A 19,068-nucleotide genomic window follows, 5' to 3' on the forward strand; every position below is an offset into this window, starting at 1 on the left:
TATAACCATCTCTATGTTTGGAAGATCACAATCCCAGTTGTGCTGACAAAAAAATTGTTTTCGGTTTATCTATTAGGGTGCTTAGTAAGGAATAATGATATCAGAATTCTTATTACCATCTTCATGGCTTCTGAAATAGAGCATTTGCTTGTTGTTCTTAGAAATTCTTCACACTTGTTCTTTGGCCACTGGAGTCTGTTCCAGAGAAGCTGAACCTCTTTCATTAAAACATCTCTAGAAGCAGTCAGGGATTCCTTTTTTATCTGCAACTACAAAGGCATGTCCACATCAATTTATAAAGAAGTTGCATGAAGAAGATAGCAACAGGGACCATAAACTATACATAACCTCAAGTTGTAGTCTCAAGAAAAAGATAATCAACACCAATACCCCACAAAAGAAAGTGCAAGTGCAGACTGATATTATTTCCTAATCAATACTAAAAATAACATGAAGTGCTTTGTGTAAAAACAAGATGCATAACTTTTCTGTGCAACAGAATCACTGTATGCAGTAGGGGAGTCTTAGAAATACAGTGGGCCATTGATATCTGCTAGGGTTTGGTTCCAGGACCCAGCATGGATAAGAAAACCTGTGGATACTAGTTCCTTATATAAAATGGTACATAGTCTGAGGATCTATGGCATGGCAGGAAGCTACAGCAAGAGCATGGCTATGTATCAGCATAACACCTGGTAGACAGCAAAATCAAGGTTTGCTTTTTGGATTCTGCACTCCATCCACCACAAATATTCCCAAGGCACAGTTGATTGAATCAGTGAATGCAGATCCATAGATACAAAAAGCTAACTGTACAGACATCTTAGCACTACCCTCCTTGACCACAGTTATATGTTCAGTTTGTGTACATTATACAGAATTTTGAAAACAGAACTTTTCAATTTTGTATGGATAGCACACACTCCCTCACTAGCGTGTTACACTTTAAAGAAGAAATTTATTTCTAAGACAATAAAGTGTGACAGTACAATAAAGCAATTCTTTATGAAGGACGCATTGGCACAGCTTTTATATTGGCGAAAAAATTAAAATCAGAGACAAGTGTTGAAATTAAGATTGACAAAGCAGCAGGCCCAAATAATTATATAGGAGAGTATTATTCCAGCTGCTCTCCCCACAGAAGCAATTAAATAAATTTTGAAATGCAACAAACATGGCAAAAAGAATTGATGAGAGAACATAAGAGCTTTCTTTGAGTATAAGCATATTTAGAATGCCATAGTTCATAAAACGTATAATCAAAAGAGTAAGTGCCTAGACCAGTGATTCTCAACTGTGGGTCCCCAGGTGTTTTGGCCTACAATTCCTAGAAATCCCAGCCAGTTTACCAGCCGTTAGAATTTCTGGGAGTTGAAGTCCAGAACACCTGGGGACCCCCAAGTTGAAGACCACTAGACTAGAAGAATGAGAAGTCATGAATCTACTTTAATTTCCAAAGGCCTTGAGTTCCAGCTCTGACATAAAGATGGGATGATGATGATTAAGGAAAATGCACTTCCTATGTCCACCTAGATCCAATTAGGATCCCCCACCTGCTAAGTATATAATGCAAGACAATGCCATAGAAGAGACATGAGGGCTTAGAACGGTTACCAGTTTGCTATTTCCATAAGAGAGAATCCTCAAAGATTCAATTAACTTCTCTGCCTCAAAGGAAATGGCAGACCTTCAGGTTTCACACAGGTGACACAAGCAAAACATAGAAAGGTCAGATTCTCTTGTCAAGTGTTTAGAAACATTTAGGGTTTTTGAATCTTAAAATATGGGACCCAGAAAAGAAAAACACGAATGAAAAGATTGTAGTGCCCCATTTTCACCAGCACATTCAGAAATACATCTTATAGACATAAACATATTTGTGACATTATGAAGTGTAGCAGATTAACAACTCACATGGTGACTGCACTAGAACAGATCAAATCTTACCAAGCAAGTGAGGTGTGGGTTAGAAAGGTCCCACATCTTCTCATATTAGATGCATCTACGTTGTGCCTTGTGTACTACAACTATGAACCCATGGCTAAACAACCTGAACAGGTTTCACCTCTCTGAATGAAATATTTTTATATTCAGAACTCCAACCTGCTGAAGAAGCATACGCATATCTTCAAGGTTCTTCTTTGTAAGGCAAATACATTCTTCGTCCAATATCTCAGTTTCCAACGTGCCATCAGGGATGTGTCCAATTTCTTTATTATACTGTCTAATTTCTTCTCTTAGTTGAAAAAACTCTTCCAGTCGTCGTTCCTAATAAAATAAATGTTTCAAGCAATTTAAATAGCTCCAGATTGAACAGGCAAATTTTAATGCCGTCATTAAGCTTAAGATACCAAGAACTTCTAAAGGGTTGTCAACTATTATTCCAAAAAGAGAATGAGAATATTTAAATCATACAACTTGACATGAAAATATGAAATATATCAGTCCAGGATAGAGTGTTCCACGCAAATTCATAATAATCTCAATATTTTTGTCATAAATATGGTTAAATTACACATTTATATCTATGGCAGACTAGCATGTTCATACCAGACTAGGTCATAAAGATAAAACTGTTTCCCTGGAGCCCAAAATTGTAATTTACATCACAGGATGTCTACGCTCAACACTACTGGAGAAATTACACTGTTTAGCCAGCATTGCATGACCTGACATCCACCAGGAAGTAGCAGCCTGTAATGAAAGGACCAAGACATTGACATCTCCGGCCCATCCTCTGTTCGGATATCAGCCAGCAAGCCAATGCCTTAAATCAAGAAAGAGTTTCCTACGATCCACAGAGATACTTGCAGGAACACCACAGCAAGCAAGAATCCAAAAGTAGCATGCTAAAACCCGGAACTTCAATCAATAGTTGATACCAGATGAGAGACTCCTCTCTAGGCACAGAGAAGATTGGGCGACTGGGAAGGCGCTGAACAGACTGTGCTCTGGTATCACAAGATGCAGAGCTAAAGAAATGGGGCTACAAAGTGGAGTCCATGACATGCGAGAGCAGAGAAGGGCAAACCACAGACCACCTACTACAATGCAACCTGAGCCCTGCCACATGCACAATGGAGGACCTTCTCACCGCGACATTTGAGGAGGCACTCCAAGTGGCCAGCTTCTGATCAAAGGACATTTAACATAATGCCTCGTTTTAAATTTTGTTTGTGTTTTTAAATACATTGTAACCATACCCAATTCGCTTCTGACACAAATAATAAGAAACACTGACATGTAGTTTTATACGTAACTATATGCTATCTCTCATATGTAGCAAGTATGTGCTCACTCTGTAACCGTTTTATAAGCTTTGCATAAAAACACCTCCCTTGCTTAACAGCTGGATTTTCTGAAATATGTTTAAAATAATTTCAAAGTAACTGACTGGCAAATTAAGTATAATGGAAAATTATTACTTGGTGAACAAAACTGTTTAACAAATAAAAGTTCAGAGAAACGAGTCATATTTATGTTTTCTAACACAGAGATAACTTAGCACAATACCTTCGTTTCTGAGAGCTTCTCAATATGCTCTTTTAATTCTTTTAGCTGTAAGTAACTTGGAATGCTGCCTGTGGGTATGTAGTAGGGAGTTGCACAAAGCTCTGTGCACAGCGCCTGCTCTTCCTGCTGCAGTTGCTTCAGTTTTGTCAGCCTTTGGTTTTTTTCTTCAAGAGCCTCTTCTAAAGTCAGGCGAAGTGTTTTTTCTAACTGAAGGATGGTTAATGTTGGATCAACCTGTACATTAACAAAGTTAAAGAAACACACAGCCAATACAGTAAGAAATGCAGTATTGAGTGATCACACATCATGCTCGAGCCAGCTACAACCATTTTGAGATATTTTTTGGCATTTAAACAATCAAAACGTTTTGACATAACAACAGTGTGATAAACACTGAATGCAATAAATTGTTAGATATGGAGAATTGTAATTGAAAATTGCTGCCAAAGTACCATCAAGATCCTCCTCCACATAACAAGCTAAATGGGATACTAAAGCCTTGCATATAAGCCTTTGGAAATTTAAAATACCATATATACTCCAAGATAAGCCAAGTTTTTCTGCCCTTTTTTGGGATGAAAATTTCTCCCTTGGCTTATAATGGGGTCAAGCCAGACAGCAAAGCTTAATGGCTTACTTGATGAAGCTTATATATATCTTCCCATAGGACCAGCATAGAAAGCCAGGCCCTTCAATAAAAATGGGAGGAAAACAAAAGCTTCCAACAGAGTTATAAAATATGCTTTCTTTTCCAAGAATAAAGGATAGAAATGGGCATGCATCAACAGAAAGAGCCACAGTGAGCAGAATTGTGAGAAACAGTTCTTGATATCAGTGAAATGTATGATTGCTCAGTAACCAGCATTTATTTGCAGTGTCAGACTTTTAAAGGAAATGTATGTGGGAGAGAGTGCAAAATGGGCTCTATCAGCCCACAGTTCACTTTCTCGCATACTCCTTAATAAAGGGACTGTGTAGTTTAGCCCAACAGCAGAGGGCAGCAAAAACTTACTAACAGAAAGACAACTGCTCACTCTTCAATCTATATAAAGAGCTGCTGAATAGGACAACTCTAGGGTTTCTTTTGCTTTCTTTTCAAACACTATGTGCCTTTCCCTTTCTGTAATGACCAATGCACACATTTGGAGTAGGAGGGAAAATACAGGATTAAGAAACATGAGCTCATCTTTGTCCTCTTTAATGGCTGAAATTAAGTTATGAGTACAGTTTACACAAATCAGCTGGAAAGCTACAGCAGCACATAAGGCAGAGAGACTGGCATATTCTCAGATCAGCAATGAGTTTAAACTGGCGGACTGTCTTAAATTGAATGTACATAAGTATTTTAATTGTGATATTGTACTTGTATATGGCTGACATCTAATGGTTGCCTTTTGTAATCTGCCCTGAGTCCCCCCTCCGGGGGTGAGAAGGATAGGAAATAAATACTCAAAATAAATAAATATCTGTCTCAGGAAGTTAATATTTTCCTCTTCTTATAATATGAAAGGTTAAAGGTTCAGCCAAAGACCTTGTATGTGGAAAGCAAGAGTTCTAATAATCTAGAACAGTTCTGTGTGGAGAACAGGTTATGAAGAAATACTGATGAGAGATAGCCTCAGTCTGTCATATTAATACAGCTGTAATCATCAGGATAAAACAATTGAGAAGAGACTTGCCTTATACGGATCCAGCTTTAGTTCACGTATGAGAAGATCCAATTCATGTTTGTGCATTTCAATGTCATTTTGAATTTTTTCTTTCATGATACTCTCCTCTTCAATCATTTCATTCAAAAGAATCTGTCCAGAACCCATACAAGAATGTCCACATACTTTAATATCAAATGTAGTAACTGGTACATATTCAGCACTTTCCTAATAGCAATACTACATCAATTGCTAAATTAAGAACATGGGTACTGTTTTCCCTTCCTAAACTTTATTAATTTTTCAAAAATATGCAGAAGGGGAGGAATTCAAGTACAAATATGATTGCCAGTATAATGGTTGTATTTGATTATGTATTACAGTGGGAACAGGAAAAAGTGAAAGAATCAGAACTCTTGGTATCTCAAAGGGTGCAAAGGAGACAGGATATTCAATAAGTGACTTGTATTCTATGCATTGCATACATTCTAGTGATTTTTTTTTAAAAAAGCACATTTATTTTACTTTGTTTATTTACGCTAACTTTTAAATATTTTTGTGTTGCCTTTATAAGCAGCACTTCCCCACTACTAACATCCAGAATTCATATAAAGTATGCAAACATGGTACAATATATCATGTAAGTAAAGATTTTCGACCCTTTGATAACTGAATATTTACAGGGAAGTCCACCAACACATCACTTATCATTTTAAGGTGGTTATACTATTAAAGGCATTTTGTGCAGGTTTATGAATACAGCTGATTTTGGAATTAATGTTAGCATTAAAAGGTGGATTTTGTGACTCATCACATTGTCTCTCCTCTTGCTTTGTTTTTGGAATATTGTCTATAAAATCTCTTCAAATCTAAAGAAGTTTTTCTCCTTGTCTTCACGAGTTAGGTAAGTTATCTTGAGCAGGGGGCATCTGGTACAACCCTAAACAAAACTGCTAGCCCAAACTAGAATAGATCAATTGTATCAATGAAATGCACACATACACACCCCTAGCCATATGTTTACTAGTACATATCATACAAGGAAAGTCTGAAGTGAGGAGAGGACCATTCCAGACAAGCCCTATATCCCAGGATATGATCCCAGAGTTTCTGCTTTAAACTTGATTATATGAGTCTGCGCTGCCAGACAATCTGGAATAAAATGAAAACCTGGGATCAGATCCTAGAATAAAGGGTCCATTTGGAAAGGCCCCCAGGTTAAGAGACCCTTACTCATACAGCAATCTCTTTCTTCCATACCTCAATGTGGCCCTTTGCTGCCTGCATGCGCTCCATTTGCAATTCTCTGCTGATGCCCATTTCATTCCATAAATCCTGCAGTTTTCCCAGGGCCTGAGTCACACTGTTTACCAGTGCGGCAGCCAAGACCTCACTGAACAAAAAATAGAAAACATCAAATAAGCAATTCCAATTGTGATAGTTTTACCCAGACAATCATTTTCTTCTGCATTTGAATCCTGTTCAGTTTAGCTTCTACTGATGTTATAAAGGACACTGAAAAATATCAAAATTGTTGAGGTTCTTTATTTCTGTACTTCAGCAACAAGGATCATGTATGTTTTGCTAAGCACAAAAACAGATAGGAATATAGTTTTAGAAAGGGAGGATTTTTAATTGTTTCAGGCTGCATGGAACTTTTGGGATGAAAAAGATAAACAATTGCAATATCTGGTGGATCTTAATTTGAATGCCTGAAACCTCTTGGCCACATACTGTGTTAAGACTAAAATTATTACAATCTCATATCTTCAACATCAGCTTCATTTTCCACTCATAAATCTACCTTTTTTTTTAAAAAAAAAAATCTTGTTTGAAGAGTCTAGTTAAACTTCAAAGTCTGCACACTATCATGATGATTTCTATGTGCATGGAATCTGAGGTTTCTAAATGGAAAATATGTACTTTGTCACCAAGACGTATGGGCCTAAAATCTAAGTGACTGTACACACAATTTAAACTCTGGATAGTGGTACATAAGGAAAACACCAATCACACAGAGTATTTGATCAACTAAGCCTATTTGATATAAAAACATCCTGTGCACTCTTTATTCTAGAACGTAGAAGCTCCAAGGATCTAGCAGTCATGATGAAATTCTAGACAAAGTAGCTATGGCTTTTACTTGTCATAACTGTGTTTCCAGAACATAAGGGATGAAACTCTTACGGACTGGTTTTGCTCCTCTAAAGACAAATGCCCCAAAAATGAAAAATAATAATTTTATTAAAATTATTATTATTAATAATTGATAATGCCCAATGTTTTCCTGGAGGAATTCTAACAGGAACCAACCCATGAGGTTGAGGCAGTCAAACTGTTTGCACCTGCACCACCTGCAAAACAACCCAAAAGTATACTCATAGGTTCTGTTAATATAGTTCTATCTAAGGGCAAGATAGTGTTCACCACCTTTGTGGATTATCTGTAATAATTTAGCATGCCCTCTTCAACTTTCAGGCTTGGAGCTGTAGCCATTTGTGACATTCCTCTGTTTTTGCCATCTGCTTCGTTGATCCTGGAACTTGTCAACATCAGAAGAGGAATTTTCCAGAGAGACTCATTGTCCCCACTGCTTTTCATCATTGCCATGATCCCTCTGTCAACAATCTTACAAAAAACAAACCTCGGCTATCAAACGTCTCAGAGATCTCACAAAATTTCACATCTGCTGTACATGGATGACCTGAAGCTATATGGGAAGACCGAAAAGGAAATCCAGTCTCTGACTAACACTGTCCGAATCTTTAGCACTGATATCAACATGGAGTTTAGTTTGGACAAATATTCGACAGTGGCACTGAGGAAGGGAAAAATAATTGAAAGTGAGAGCATAAATATGCCCAATGGCCAAGTAATAAAGTGTCACTAGCCAGAGGCCTATAAATGTCTGGGCATAATACAGCTGGACAACATCAAACATGAACATATGAAAACTGTGGTCAGCAAAGAATACATTCAAAGGGTCAGAAAAATTCTCAAAAGCAAGCTCAAGGGAGGCAATACTATCAAAGCCATAAACACCTGGGCCATACCTGTCATAAGATATACTGCTGGCATCATAAACTGGACGCAGGCAGAACTGGACAATTTGGACAGAAAAACAAGAAAACTCATGACCTTTCATAATTCACTACATCATCACAGTGGTGTCGACTGGCTGTATCTGCCTAGAAAGTCTGGTGGCAGAGGACTTTTACAAGTAAAGCGAACAGTCGAAGAAGAAAAACACGCCCTGGCAGAATGTGTCAAGGAAAGCCAAGAACCTGCTTTAATTGAAGTGAATAATCAGAAATTTCTCAAAGCACAGCAGACAAAGAACCAGTACAAGAAAACTGCACTATAAACCAGAGCTGACAGCTGGCACAACAAAGCATTGCATGGGCAGTTCCTTGACAAAATTGAAGGAAAAGTTGACGGGAGAAGACCTGGTTATGGCTCACGAATTGAACCCTGAAGAAGGAGACATAAGGCTTGATTCTTGCAGCCCATGAGCAAGCCATCAGAACAAATGCAATTAAGGCCAGGATTGGAAAATCAGATGACCCAAAATGCAGACTGTGCAAGAAAGCTGATGAAACTATGGACCTTATCCTCACTTGTTGCAAGAAAATCGCACAGACAGACTACAAACAGAGGCACAACTCTGTGGCCCAAATGATTCACTGGAACTTATGTCACAAGTACCACCTGCCAGCAGTAAATAATTGGTGGGATCATAAACCCGCAAAGGTTGTGGCGAATACAACATGCAAAACTACTGTGGGACTTTCGAATCCAGACTGACAAAGTTTTGAAACACAATACACTAGACATCTCAATTATGGAAAAGAAAAAAAGTCTGGATTATTGATATTGCCATACCAGGTGACAGTCGCACTGAGGAAAAACAACAGGAAAAACTCAGCCACTATCAAGCCCTCAAAATCGAACTGCAAAAGCTCTGGCATAAACCAGTCCAGGTGGTCCCAGTGGTTATTGGCGCACTGGGTGCCATGCCAAAAGATCTCAGCTGGCATTTGGAAACAATAAACATCGACAAAATCATGATCTGACAACTGCAAAAGGCCGCCGTACTTGGATCTGCACACATCATTCGAAAATACATAACACAGTCCTAGACGTTTGGGAAGTGTTCGACTTGTGATTTTTTGATACGAAATCCAGCATATAGATCTCATTTGCTGTGACATACTGTCATTTTGTGTCAGTAAAATAATAATCTTTATTTATATCCTGCCACCATCTCCCCGAGGGGGACTCGGGGTGACTAACATGAGGCCAAGCCCAAAGATACAATACAGCAAAATAAAATACAGAATATAGACAACAGAAATGACAGCAAAATAAAATAAAGTAGCAAAATAAAATAAACCATGCAAATTGACATAATATAAAATCAAATACAATTGGCAGGCAAATGGATGAGGTAGGAATAAAAAAAGTGTAATTGAGAGGCTTTGAAATAGAAGGTGGCTTTGAAAGACAGCAGATTGCAGACCTGTCAACAGCTTATGAAACTATAAATATTGGCTTCTCCTGAGAAAAATGTATAATTTCACAAAGGATTTACGCCTCGTCTGCTTCACAGGAAATTAAATCACACTGAAAGCCAATTAAATGCATAGACTTAATACTAAATATTACAGTATGTGACATGATTTTTGTTCCTGTGTTCTAAATGTCATTACTAAATTGGTTCTTTCATAAAAACGTGGAAAAAGTTTATTATAATGCACAAACTTTGTTTTTGCGGGACATTCCGCAGCACCTTTTATAGTTTATTAGCCGTCCCCTGCCACACATTGCTGTGGCCCAGTCCGTGTATATGTGTTTAATGTGTGTGTATATATGTGTTCTAGTCATCCCCGACACACTTTGCTGTGGTCCAGTCTGTGTATATGTGTGCGTGTATATATATGTGTATATATGTGTGTTTGTGTATATGTGTGGTTTTGCGCATGCGTTGTAATGTGTTTTTCGTCTTTTTAAGTCCATTCTGCAGTGTTTCCAGTTTTTATGAGTGATGGTCACTCATTGGCCTGATTGGTGTGTTGTGTCCAAATTTGGTGTCAATTCATCCAGTGGTTTTTGAGTTATGTTAATCCCACAAACGAACATTATATTTTTATTTGCATAGATATGTGTGGTTCTGCGCATGCATTGTAATGTATTTTTAATTTTTTGGCTTTTTAAGTCTTTTATTCTGTTTTTCTGAGTGTGGATATGCTATTGTGTGTGTTTTTTTGCCGGGGGAGTCATTTTTGCACATGCGCTATAGCATCTTTTTGCTTTTTTGGCTTTTTAAGTACCTTCTGCTGTGTTTTTTAGTGTTTTTATGAGTGGTGGTCACTTGTTGGCCTGATAGGTGTATTGTGTCCAAATGTGGCGTCAATTTGTGCAGTGGTTTTTGAGTTATGTTAATCCCACAAACAAACATTACATTTTTATTTATATAGATATGTGTGGTTCTGTGCATGCATTGTAATGTATTTTTAATTTTAATTTTGCTTTTTAAGTCTTTTATTCTGTGTTTTTCTGAGTGTGGATGGTATTGTGTATGTTTTTTTGCCGGGGGAGTCATTTTTGCACATGCGCTATAGCATCTTTTTGCTTTTTTGGCTTTTTAAGTCTCTTCTGCTGTGTTTTTCCGTGTTTTTCCGAGTGATGGTCACTTGTTGGCTTGATAGGTGTATTGTGTCCAAATTTGGTGTCAATTTGCCGCGTGGTTTTTGAGTTATGTGAATCCTGCAAACGAACATTACATTTTGATGTATATAGATTGTTTGTGACAGCTACAAAAATGACGTTTCTGGAAAATAACAACTACTTTCAAGAATTAAACAGGAAATAACTTTCAAACCAGGAATGGAAAAGGTTTCACATTTTGTTACATAGTGTTATTGAGGGAAGGAAGCTTTGGAGAGAGAGAATAAACTTACTGTGGACACAGAACGCTTATTTGGGGGGAATGGCCTACCCATTTTGTCCTCTGGAAAGAGCTGAGGTAAAGGGAAGCGGGATATAAAACACCTCATCTCCTCCATCCCAAGCTTATCTGCTTACCTTTCCCTCATCGCTTTCGGCATTTCCAATCCCACCGCCTATGAGAGGAAAAAGAAGCCTCCACAAGATCCACCTCCGCCGCCAAAACTCAAACTGAGGCTCAACGACAAAGCGCCAGACTTTTCAAAAGCGCTTCCTGATGGGTCGACCAATCACAAAGCGCGGCGGGTTTAGGAGGCGAGGCGTTCTCTTCGAAGGGAGGCGGAGCGGCCAATCAGAGGACCGGGGAGAGGGAGCGGCAGAGCGCTGATTGGTGCATCCGGGGAGGGCCAAAACACGTGCTGCGCGTGCTTTGTGAAGGCCCTCCCTCTTGATCAGGTTGAATCTCATCCAATTCCCATAATTCCCTGCCATTGAACAAGCTGACCAGGGCTTCTGGGAGTTGGAGGCACAAAAGCTAGTTTGAATCAAGCTAGTACCAAGGCGAGGCTTCACTTAGGACTCTCTTGTTCCCAGGAAGAGACCATCTTGTCTGAAAGGGAGGGGGGTGTTTAAACACTCAATCCCAATTTGGGGACAAAACCGGAGCAGTTTTCAGAGCCAAACCTTGTCCTTTCAGAGAGATGTCTTAAGGAAGGCCCCGGGTGGGTAAACCATGCTTTTTGACCCCAGGAAATGGGGAGCATGAGTTGGGATGCCCCTGTGATCCCCCCCCCCACAGAGAAGTAGGCATGGAAGCTTCCAGGGAGCTGAGCCTGGGGTTGAGGACTCTTCTAATTGGGTTGACTCCCATGGAGCCTCTCAGGAGATGGCTTTCCTTCCTGCTTTTGGGTTTAATGGGGAAAGCCAGCCTGGAGGCTACGGTTCTTATCAATGTGGACGCCTCCCAGGCGGAAAGGGAGTTGAAGCACTTCTGGGAAAGCACCGGCTTCTGGTAGGAATCAAGGAAGGAGGAGGAAACCAAACAGAAAGGGTCTGTGGGGGCATCTACACTGGAGTTAACGCAGTTCGGCACCGCTTTAAGCGCCATGGCTCAATAATACTGTGGAATCCCTGGGCCTTTGACAATCTTCTTCTTCCAGGAAAAAAACACTCAAGGACCATAAAGTATATGATATTCAGTATATAGTTCAGTGTAATTCACATAGAGTGAAGTGAAAAGGAGCCACTGCTCTCAAACATAATAGTTGTAATACAGTCAAACATTACAGTTGCAAGATCCCAATGTATACAGGGATTCAGGGAAGCATAAGTAATATAACTCTTTTCAAATAAGGCAAGAAGACAATGAGTCATAAAGTCCACCGTCCAGAAGAGAGTTCAAATGGCAGTAATATCCAAATGACGATGGAGCATAGCTCTCAAGAGAAATCTTCGCCGGGAAAAATCCTACAGGGATATATATACCTGTCCCCTGCCACGTGTTGCTGTGGCCCAGTCTGTGTATGTGTTTTGTGTTTGCATATATGTGCATAATATGTGTGTGTATATATTTGTGTACATGTGTGGTTATGCACATGTATTCTAATGTATTTTTGTTTTTTGGCTTGTTAAGTCCTTTACGCTATGTTTTTCAATGTTTTTATGAGTGATGGTCACTTGTTGGTCTGACAGGTGTATTGTGTCCAAATTTGGTGTCAATTTGCCCAAGGGTTTTTTAGTTATGTTAATCCCACAAAGAACATTACATATATATATATATATATATATACACACATACATACATACACACACACACACACACACATACATTAGCCATCCCCTGCCACGCGTTGCTGTGGCCCACATGGGGTTCATTGGTGGGGTTCAGAATGCCTGTGATTGTAGGTGAACTATAAATACCAGCTATGACAACTCCAAAATGTCAAGATTCTATTTTCCTCAAACTCCACCAGCGTTCACATTTGGATATTTTGAGTATTCGTGTAGAGTTTGGTCCAGATTCATCATTGTTTGAGTCCACAGTGATCTCTGGATGTAGGTGAACTACAACTCCAAAACCAAAGGACATTGCCCACCAAACCCTTCCCGTATTTTCTGTTGGTCATGGGAGAACTGTGTGCCAAGTTTGGTTCAATTCCATCACTGGTGGGGTTCAGAATGTTCTTTGATTGTAGGTGAACTATAAATCCCAGCAACTACAACTCCCAAATGACAAAATCAATTTTTGTGTGAAGGACATACATTGGGTTGTTAGGTGTCTTGTGTCCAAATTTGGTGTCAATTCGTCCAGTGGTTTTTGAGTTCTGTTAATCCCACAAATGAACATTACATTTTTATTTATATAGACTACTGTCCCCTGCCACGCGTTGCTGTGGCCCAGTCTGGTGATCTGGAAAATAAAGTAATGGTTATAATCTATGTTATTTTTTTCTGCTTGTGCGTAAACAGTATTTCTTGTTGTTTCTTTGTCAGTGTTGATGTGGAGAGTATCTGGTTTGCCTACTCTGGAATATGCAACATATCACTGTCCTTCTTTAGGAGTCCCTTTCAAATCTATGATATTATTTCTCTCTCTCTGTGTGTGTGTGTGTGTGTGTGTGAATCATATATATCTATCTTTATTTATAGCTGGATGGCTCTTTGTCAGGAGGGTTTTGATTAGATTTTCTTGCCCTGGTGAAGAGAGTTGGACTGGATGGCCTTAAGTATTTTCTGTTGGTCATGGGGGTTCTGTGTGGGAAATTTGCCCCAATTCTGTCGTTTGTGGGTTCAGAATGCTCTTTGATTGTAGGCGAACTATAAATCCCAGCAACTACAACTCCAAATGGCAAGATTCTATTTTCCTCAAACTCCACCAACGTTCAGATTTGGGCATATTGAGTATTCGTGTAGAGTTTGGTCCAGATCAATCATTGTTTGAGTCCACAGTGCTCTCTGGATGTAGGTGAACTACAACTCCCAAACTCAAGGTCAATGACCACCAAACCTTTCTAGTGTTTTCTGTTGGTCATGGGAGTCCTGTGTGCCAGGTTTGGTTCAATTCCATCATTGGTGGAGTTCAGAATGCTCTTTGATTGTAGGTTAACTATAAATCCCAGCAACTACCACTCCCAAATGACAAAATTAAAAAAAATGAGTGAAGGACATACATTGGGTTGTTAGGTGTATGCTGTCCAAATTTGGTGTCCATTCGCCCACTGGTTTTTGATTTCTGTAATTCCCACAAATGAACATTACATTTTTATTTATATAGAGATCTATATATATAATTTTACATGACTGTATTACAACTATTATGTTTGAAAGTGGCTGCTCCTTTTCCCTTCACTCTATGTGAATCACACTGAATTACACTGAACTATATACTAAATATCATATACTTTATGTTCCTTGAGTATTATTTCCTGACACAGATTATTTTGTGTGTTTTGACACCCTACAAGTATTCTGGGATAGTGTATAGAAGTTTCCTCTTCCAGCCTTCTCCACCAAAGAGAAGTTTGGTGCCTAACCAAACTACAAACTCTTATGATTCTATCGCAGTGAAAATGGTATCGAACCGCATTTATTCTAGAGTGTAGATGCCCTTTTGGAGGTCCTTAATTGGTCTCCCGCAGGCTGGATCTACACTGTGATATAGACCCCTTTTACACAGCTGAATAAAATCCCACATTATCCGCTTTGAACTGGAATATATGACAGTGTGGACTCAGATAACCCAGTTCAAAGCAGACATTGTGGATTTTCTGCCTTCATATTCTGGGGGCCCTTCCACACAGCCCTATATCTCAGAATATCAAGGCAGAAAATCCCACATTATCTGAGTGTGGGCTCAGATAACCCAGTTCAAAGCAGATATTGTGGGATTTTCTGTATGGAAGGGCCTTGAATCCACACTCAGATAATGTGGGATTTCCTGCCTTGATATTCTGGGATATAGGGCTGTGTGGAAAGGCCCTCAGATAACCAAGTTCAAAGCAGATATTGTGGGGTTTTCTGCCTTGATATTCTAGGTTGCATGGCTGTGTGAAAGGGCCCATAGTCATCTGCTTTGAACTGGAGTATATGAATCTACTCTGCCCTATAATCCAGTTCAAAGATCTGGATCCAGAAACTGGATTATATGCTGGTGTAGAGGGGCCTGCATAACTCTGGAACATCACACTCTCTCCGCCTCGGGGCCTTTCCACACAGCCGTAGAACTCAGAATATCAGGGTCCCACAGTAAAAATCCCACAGTATCTGCTTTGAACTGGATTATCAGAGTCCACACTCAGGTAACGTGGGATTTTCTGCCTTGATATTCTGGGATATAAGGCTGTGTAGAAAGGTCCTGGTTTATCTGAGTCCACACTGCCATATATTCCAGTTCAATGTGGAGTTTATACAGCTGTGTGGAAGGGGCCTCAGAGGAAGGCAACAGCAAACCTCTTCTGAACCCATCTTTCCAAGAAAGCCCTCTGATAGGGCTGCCATAGGTCTGAAACGTGAAGGCACACAACAACAACAGAAGAGCAGTTAGAGCAGAGCTTTCCAAACTGTGCATTATAACATGTTAGAGAGTTGGCTGCAGTGTGTAGGTTTGTTGCACGAATAATATGCCGTAACAAGAAACCTCTGAGCCAATGTAAAATAAGCAATAAATCATGTATTTTAAAAATATAAACGAAAGCTTTTATGTTGTATCCCCATAGATTTCATTATTAAAATTTATGTATGTGTCTCTAACTCATATAAGGGATGGTTATGCCAGGCTGTTAGGAATTGTGGGAGTTGAAGTCCAAACACCTGGAGGGCTAAAGTTTGCCCATGCCTGGATTAACCTCTACTTCGCTAGCAAAATTAAATTACTGTGTTGCTAAATGAGGAACCACCGGTGGTGCAGTGAGTTAAACCACTGAGCTGCTAAACTTGTTGACCGAAAGGTCGCAGGTTCAAATCCGGGAAGTAGCATGAGCTCCCGCTGTCAGCCCCAGCTTCTGCCAACCTAGCAGTTTGAAAACATACAAATGTGAGTAGACCAATAAGTACCGCTCCGGCTGAAAGGTAACAGCACTCCATGCAGTCATGCCGGTCACATGACCTTGGAGGTGTCTACGCTGGCTCTTCGGCTTAATAATAGAGATGAGCATAGAGATTATGTTCCTGTGATAATTGGATTTTGAAAAAGTTGGCTTGTTGTGGAAACAAGGATTGATGTTGGAAGCTTCAGCAGAGACACTTTTTCCCCATAATAACTCTTTCAGGAGTGAATTTCCCTTTGAGGGGCAGATGTCTCTCACTTCCTGTGGTCTCAGCCCCATTTTTAACTGTGAGTCATATGTAAAGCCTGCGACTTTGGGTTTGTCTATACTGTGTAAATGATTAATATTGTTTTTCCTCATCTTTTCAGTCCTCCTTTGCCACACAGCCAGGCAGATCTATTTGATCTCAGTAAAGACCAGGCAATTAATCTGGCTTACATTTCTTCTGTACCACACAATGGCATCAAACAAATCAGAATTCACTGGCTTCTGGAACTTGTTCAAGTTGGGTAAGTCATATTCTGTATTAATTTGCTTTTTCTTTCTGGTCTTGTCTGAATGACTTGACAGTCCTGTGGCCTAAGCTAGTCACACCTATTCTTGTAAGTTAGTTATGTCGCTATGGAGTACGTCCTGAAACTATATCAATGGTTCTCAACTTTTTTCTGACCAGGGACCACTTTGACCAAGGACCACTCTCCAGCATTAGTAACGAATCCGTTTTTTGTCAACATTAGATTTGGTTTGGTTATTTGGGGTGCTGATTCAGAAAATAGCATTGTATAGCCACGTCAGCTCTAGTTTCTGATACAGAACATATTCCATCCAGTAGTCCCATCTACTTGCCCACAGAAAACCATAGTTAATAAGTCTTGGCACTACTAGAGGGTTTTGCGGGACAGTTGCTCTTGTTGCAATGGTGTAGTAAAGGTGAGGCCTCAGACCATATTTTAATTCTTGCGGACCACTGGTGGTCCATGGACCACAGGTTGGGAACCACTGAACTATATGGATGCCTTGCTATCTGTTCTGTTTGGGTATGAAGAAAATGACTACGGTAACTAATCTCTCAAATAGTTCCACTAAAATTGCATGGCTGGCTGCCTGCAACTGGAAGAGAAGTCCAATTTTTTAAAAACAAAACAATTCTACATTGTATGCCAAGTAAGTTTGTCAATGTAAAGACTAAAATGATCAAGGGTCTGGAGAACAAGCCCTATGAGGAGCGGCTTAAGGAGCTGGGCATGTTTAGCCTGAAGAAGAGAAGGCTGAGGGGAGATATGATAGCCATGTATAAATATGTGAGAAGAAGCCACAGGGAGGAGGGAGCAAGCTTGTTTTCTGCTTCCTTGGAGACTAGGACGCGGAACAATGGCTTCAAACTACAAGAGAGGAGATTCCATCTGAACATTAGGAAGAACTTCCTGACTGTGAGAGCTATTCAGTAGTGGAACTCTCTGCCCCGGAGTGTGGTGGAGGCTCCTTCCTTGGAAGCTTTTAAACAGAGGCTGGATGGCCATCTGTCAGGGGTGATTTGAATGCAATATTCCTGCTTCTTGGCAGGGGGTTGGACTGGATGGCCCATGAGGTCTCTTCCAACACTTTGATTCTTTGATTCTAATGGTACATAGGTTTCCTGCAATATTTCCTGATCACTTATATTAATCCCCCCTGAAATATCAGTTGTATGAAATGCAGCTTTTGCTTGAAGATAGCAGTAGATAGACTTCTGGAATTCTGCATTTCTACTAAAATATCAAAAATGTTGGATTGGAACCTGGTAAACAAACATACTTAGAATTACAGTATTGTTGTCCTCCCAGTTTACAATTTTGATGTTTGCAGACTTGATTATTCCTGGATTTATTTAAAAACATCATTTCTAGGAGTCTCAAAGTCCTCCTTACTTTGGTCTGCTTCCTCCAGTCATGGCAGGAAAGTCTGCAAGGGCTCCAGCAAATATATTTTGCAGTTTAACAAAATAAGATGACTTAACTGAATGGAGGTGGCTAGGAGTTGACCCCCTGCATGAAAGGGGTATGTTTTGTTATTTAGCTCTGTTTCTTTCCTGTATGCTTTCACCTAAAACAAACAATCAACACAGTGTTTGCTTTGATTATGTTTAGGAGCCAACTAGAAACAGCAATGGCAGGTCTGTCTCTTTATGCATGCATTTATCCCAGCTGTCTATAAAATCCTTAAGTTCAGGGAGTCTGCTTTTCAAAACAAAAGAGGTGTACCAATGGTGTGTATGCTGAGGTCTGAATCATTCCCACACTCTCCATCCACTTTTCCACTAGTTCAGTGGTTCTCAACCTGTGGGTCGCCAGGTGTTTTGGCCTACAAGTCCTAGAAATCTCAGCCAGTTTACCAGCTGTTAGGATTTCTGGGAGTTGTAGGCCAAAACATCTGGGGACCCACAGGATGGGAACTACTGATCTTAGAGAGAACAGCGCTGTAGGGCTGTCCAGGTCTCAAGTGCAACTCTATGGGAAGCTTCCAACTGGAAGACCTAGGCATTTCTGGAGAGGTGTTCTTAAGTCAAAAACCAAAACGTAGCAATTTCTTTATCTGTTGTTTTTCCTTTCACAATATTCCTGCATCTGCAAGCCCAGTAAATGTGGAGGACCCTCTGTTGTCTGAGCTCAGGAATTTCTTCTAAGGGCCAATGTGGAAGCGAACTCCCAGTGATTTTACATGAAGGATGGAAAAAGGCTTCTCTGGGACTGCATGTGCCCCTTACAAGGCTGTTTTTACCACACACACTCACACACAATTCACCCAAATTGCCTTTTTTGTGATAAAACAGGTGAATTGCCCCTCTGGGGAATGACTGGCACAAACATTGAAACATTATCCTCAAAATTAAAAGTAACCAGGACCAAAAGGGGTATCGTTGTTCCCACTCATCATGT

General features: G+C 39.9%; 2 protein-coding genes across 3 annotated transcripts in view; one reads left to right on the forward strand and one right to left on the reverse strand.

Annotated features, from left to right (window-relative positions):
• LOC132768106 (protein regulator of cytokinesis 1-like) overlaps positions 1-11,398 on the reverse strand; it is a 28,058-nt gene extending 16,660 nt beyond the window's left edge. For both annotated transcript variants that reach the window (XM_060763719.2, XM_060763718.2), the window contains exons 1-6: positions 11,247-11,398; positions 6,423-6,555; positions 5,193-5,315; positions 3,514-3,747; positions 2,104-2,268; positions 117-269 (exon numbers count right to left, since the gene is read on the reverse strand). In XM_060763719.2, coding sequence (XP_060619702.2) covers positions 117-269; positions 2,104-2,268; positions 3,514-3,747; positions 5,193-5,315; positions 6,423-6,555; positions 11,247-11,269 — 831 coding nt within the window. In that variant the 5' untranslated portion in view covers positions 11,270-11,398. The remainder of the gene's footprint in view (positions 1-116; positions 270-2,103; positions 2,269-3,513; positions 3,748-5,192; positions 5,316-6,422; positions 6,556-11,246) is intronic.
• Positions 11,399-11,936: 538 nt separating this feature from the next.
• Positions 11,937-19,068, forward strand: part of IDUA (alpha-L-iduronidase) — a 70,666-nt gene continuing 63,534 nt past the window's right edge. The window contains exons 1-2 of the mRNA XM_060763714.2: positions 11,937-12,120; positions 16,522-16,662. Coding sequence (XP_060619697.2) covers positions 11,978-12,120; positions 16,522-16,662 — 284 coding nt within the window. The 5' untranslated portion in view covers positions 11,937-11,977. The remainder of the gene's footprint in view (positions 12,121-16,521; positions 16,663-19,068) is intronic.

Source organism: Anolis sagrei, chromosome 2, assembly GCF_037176765.1.
Source record: "Anolis sagrei isolate rAnoSag1 chromosome 2, rAnoSag1.mat, whole genome shotgun sequence".
NCBI classification, from domain to species: Eukaryota; Metazoa; Chordata; class Lepidosauria; order Squamata; family Dactyloidae; genus Anolis; species Anolis sagrei.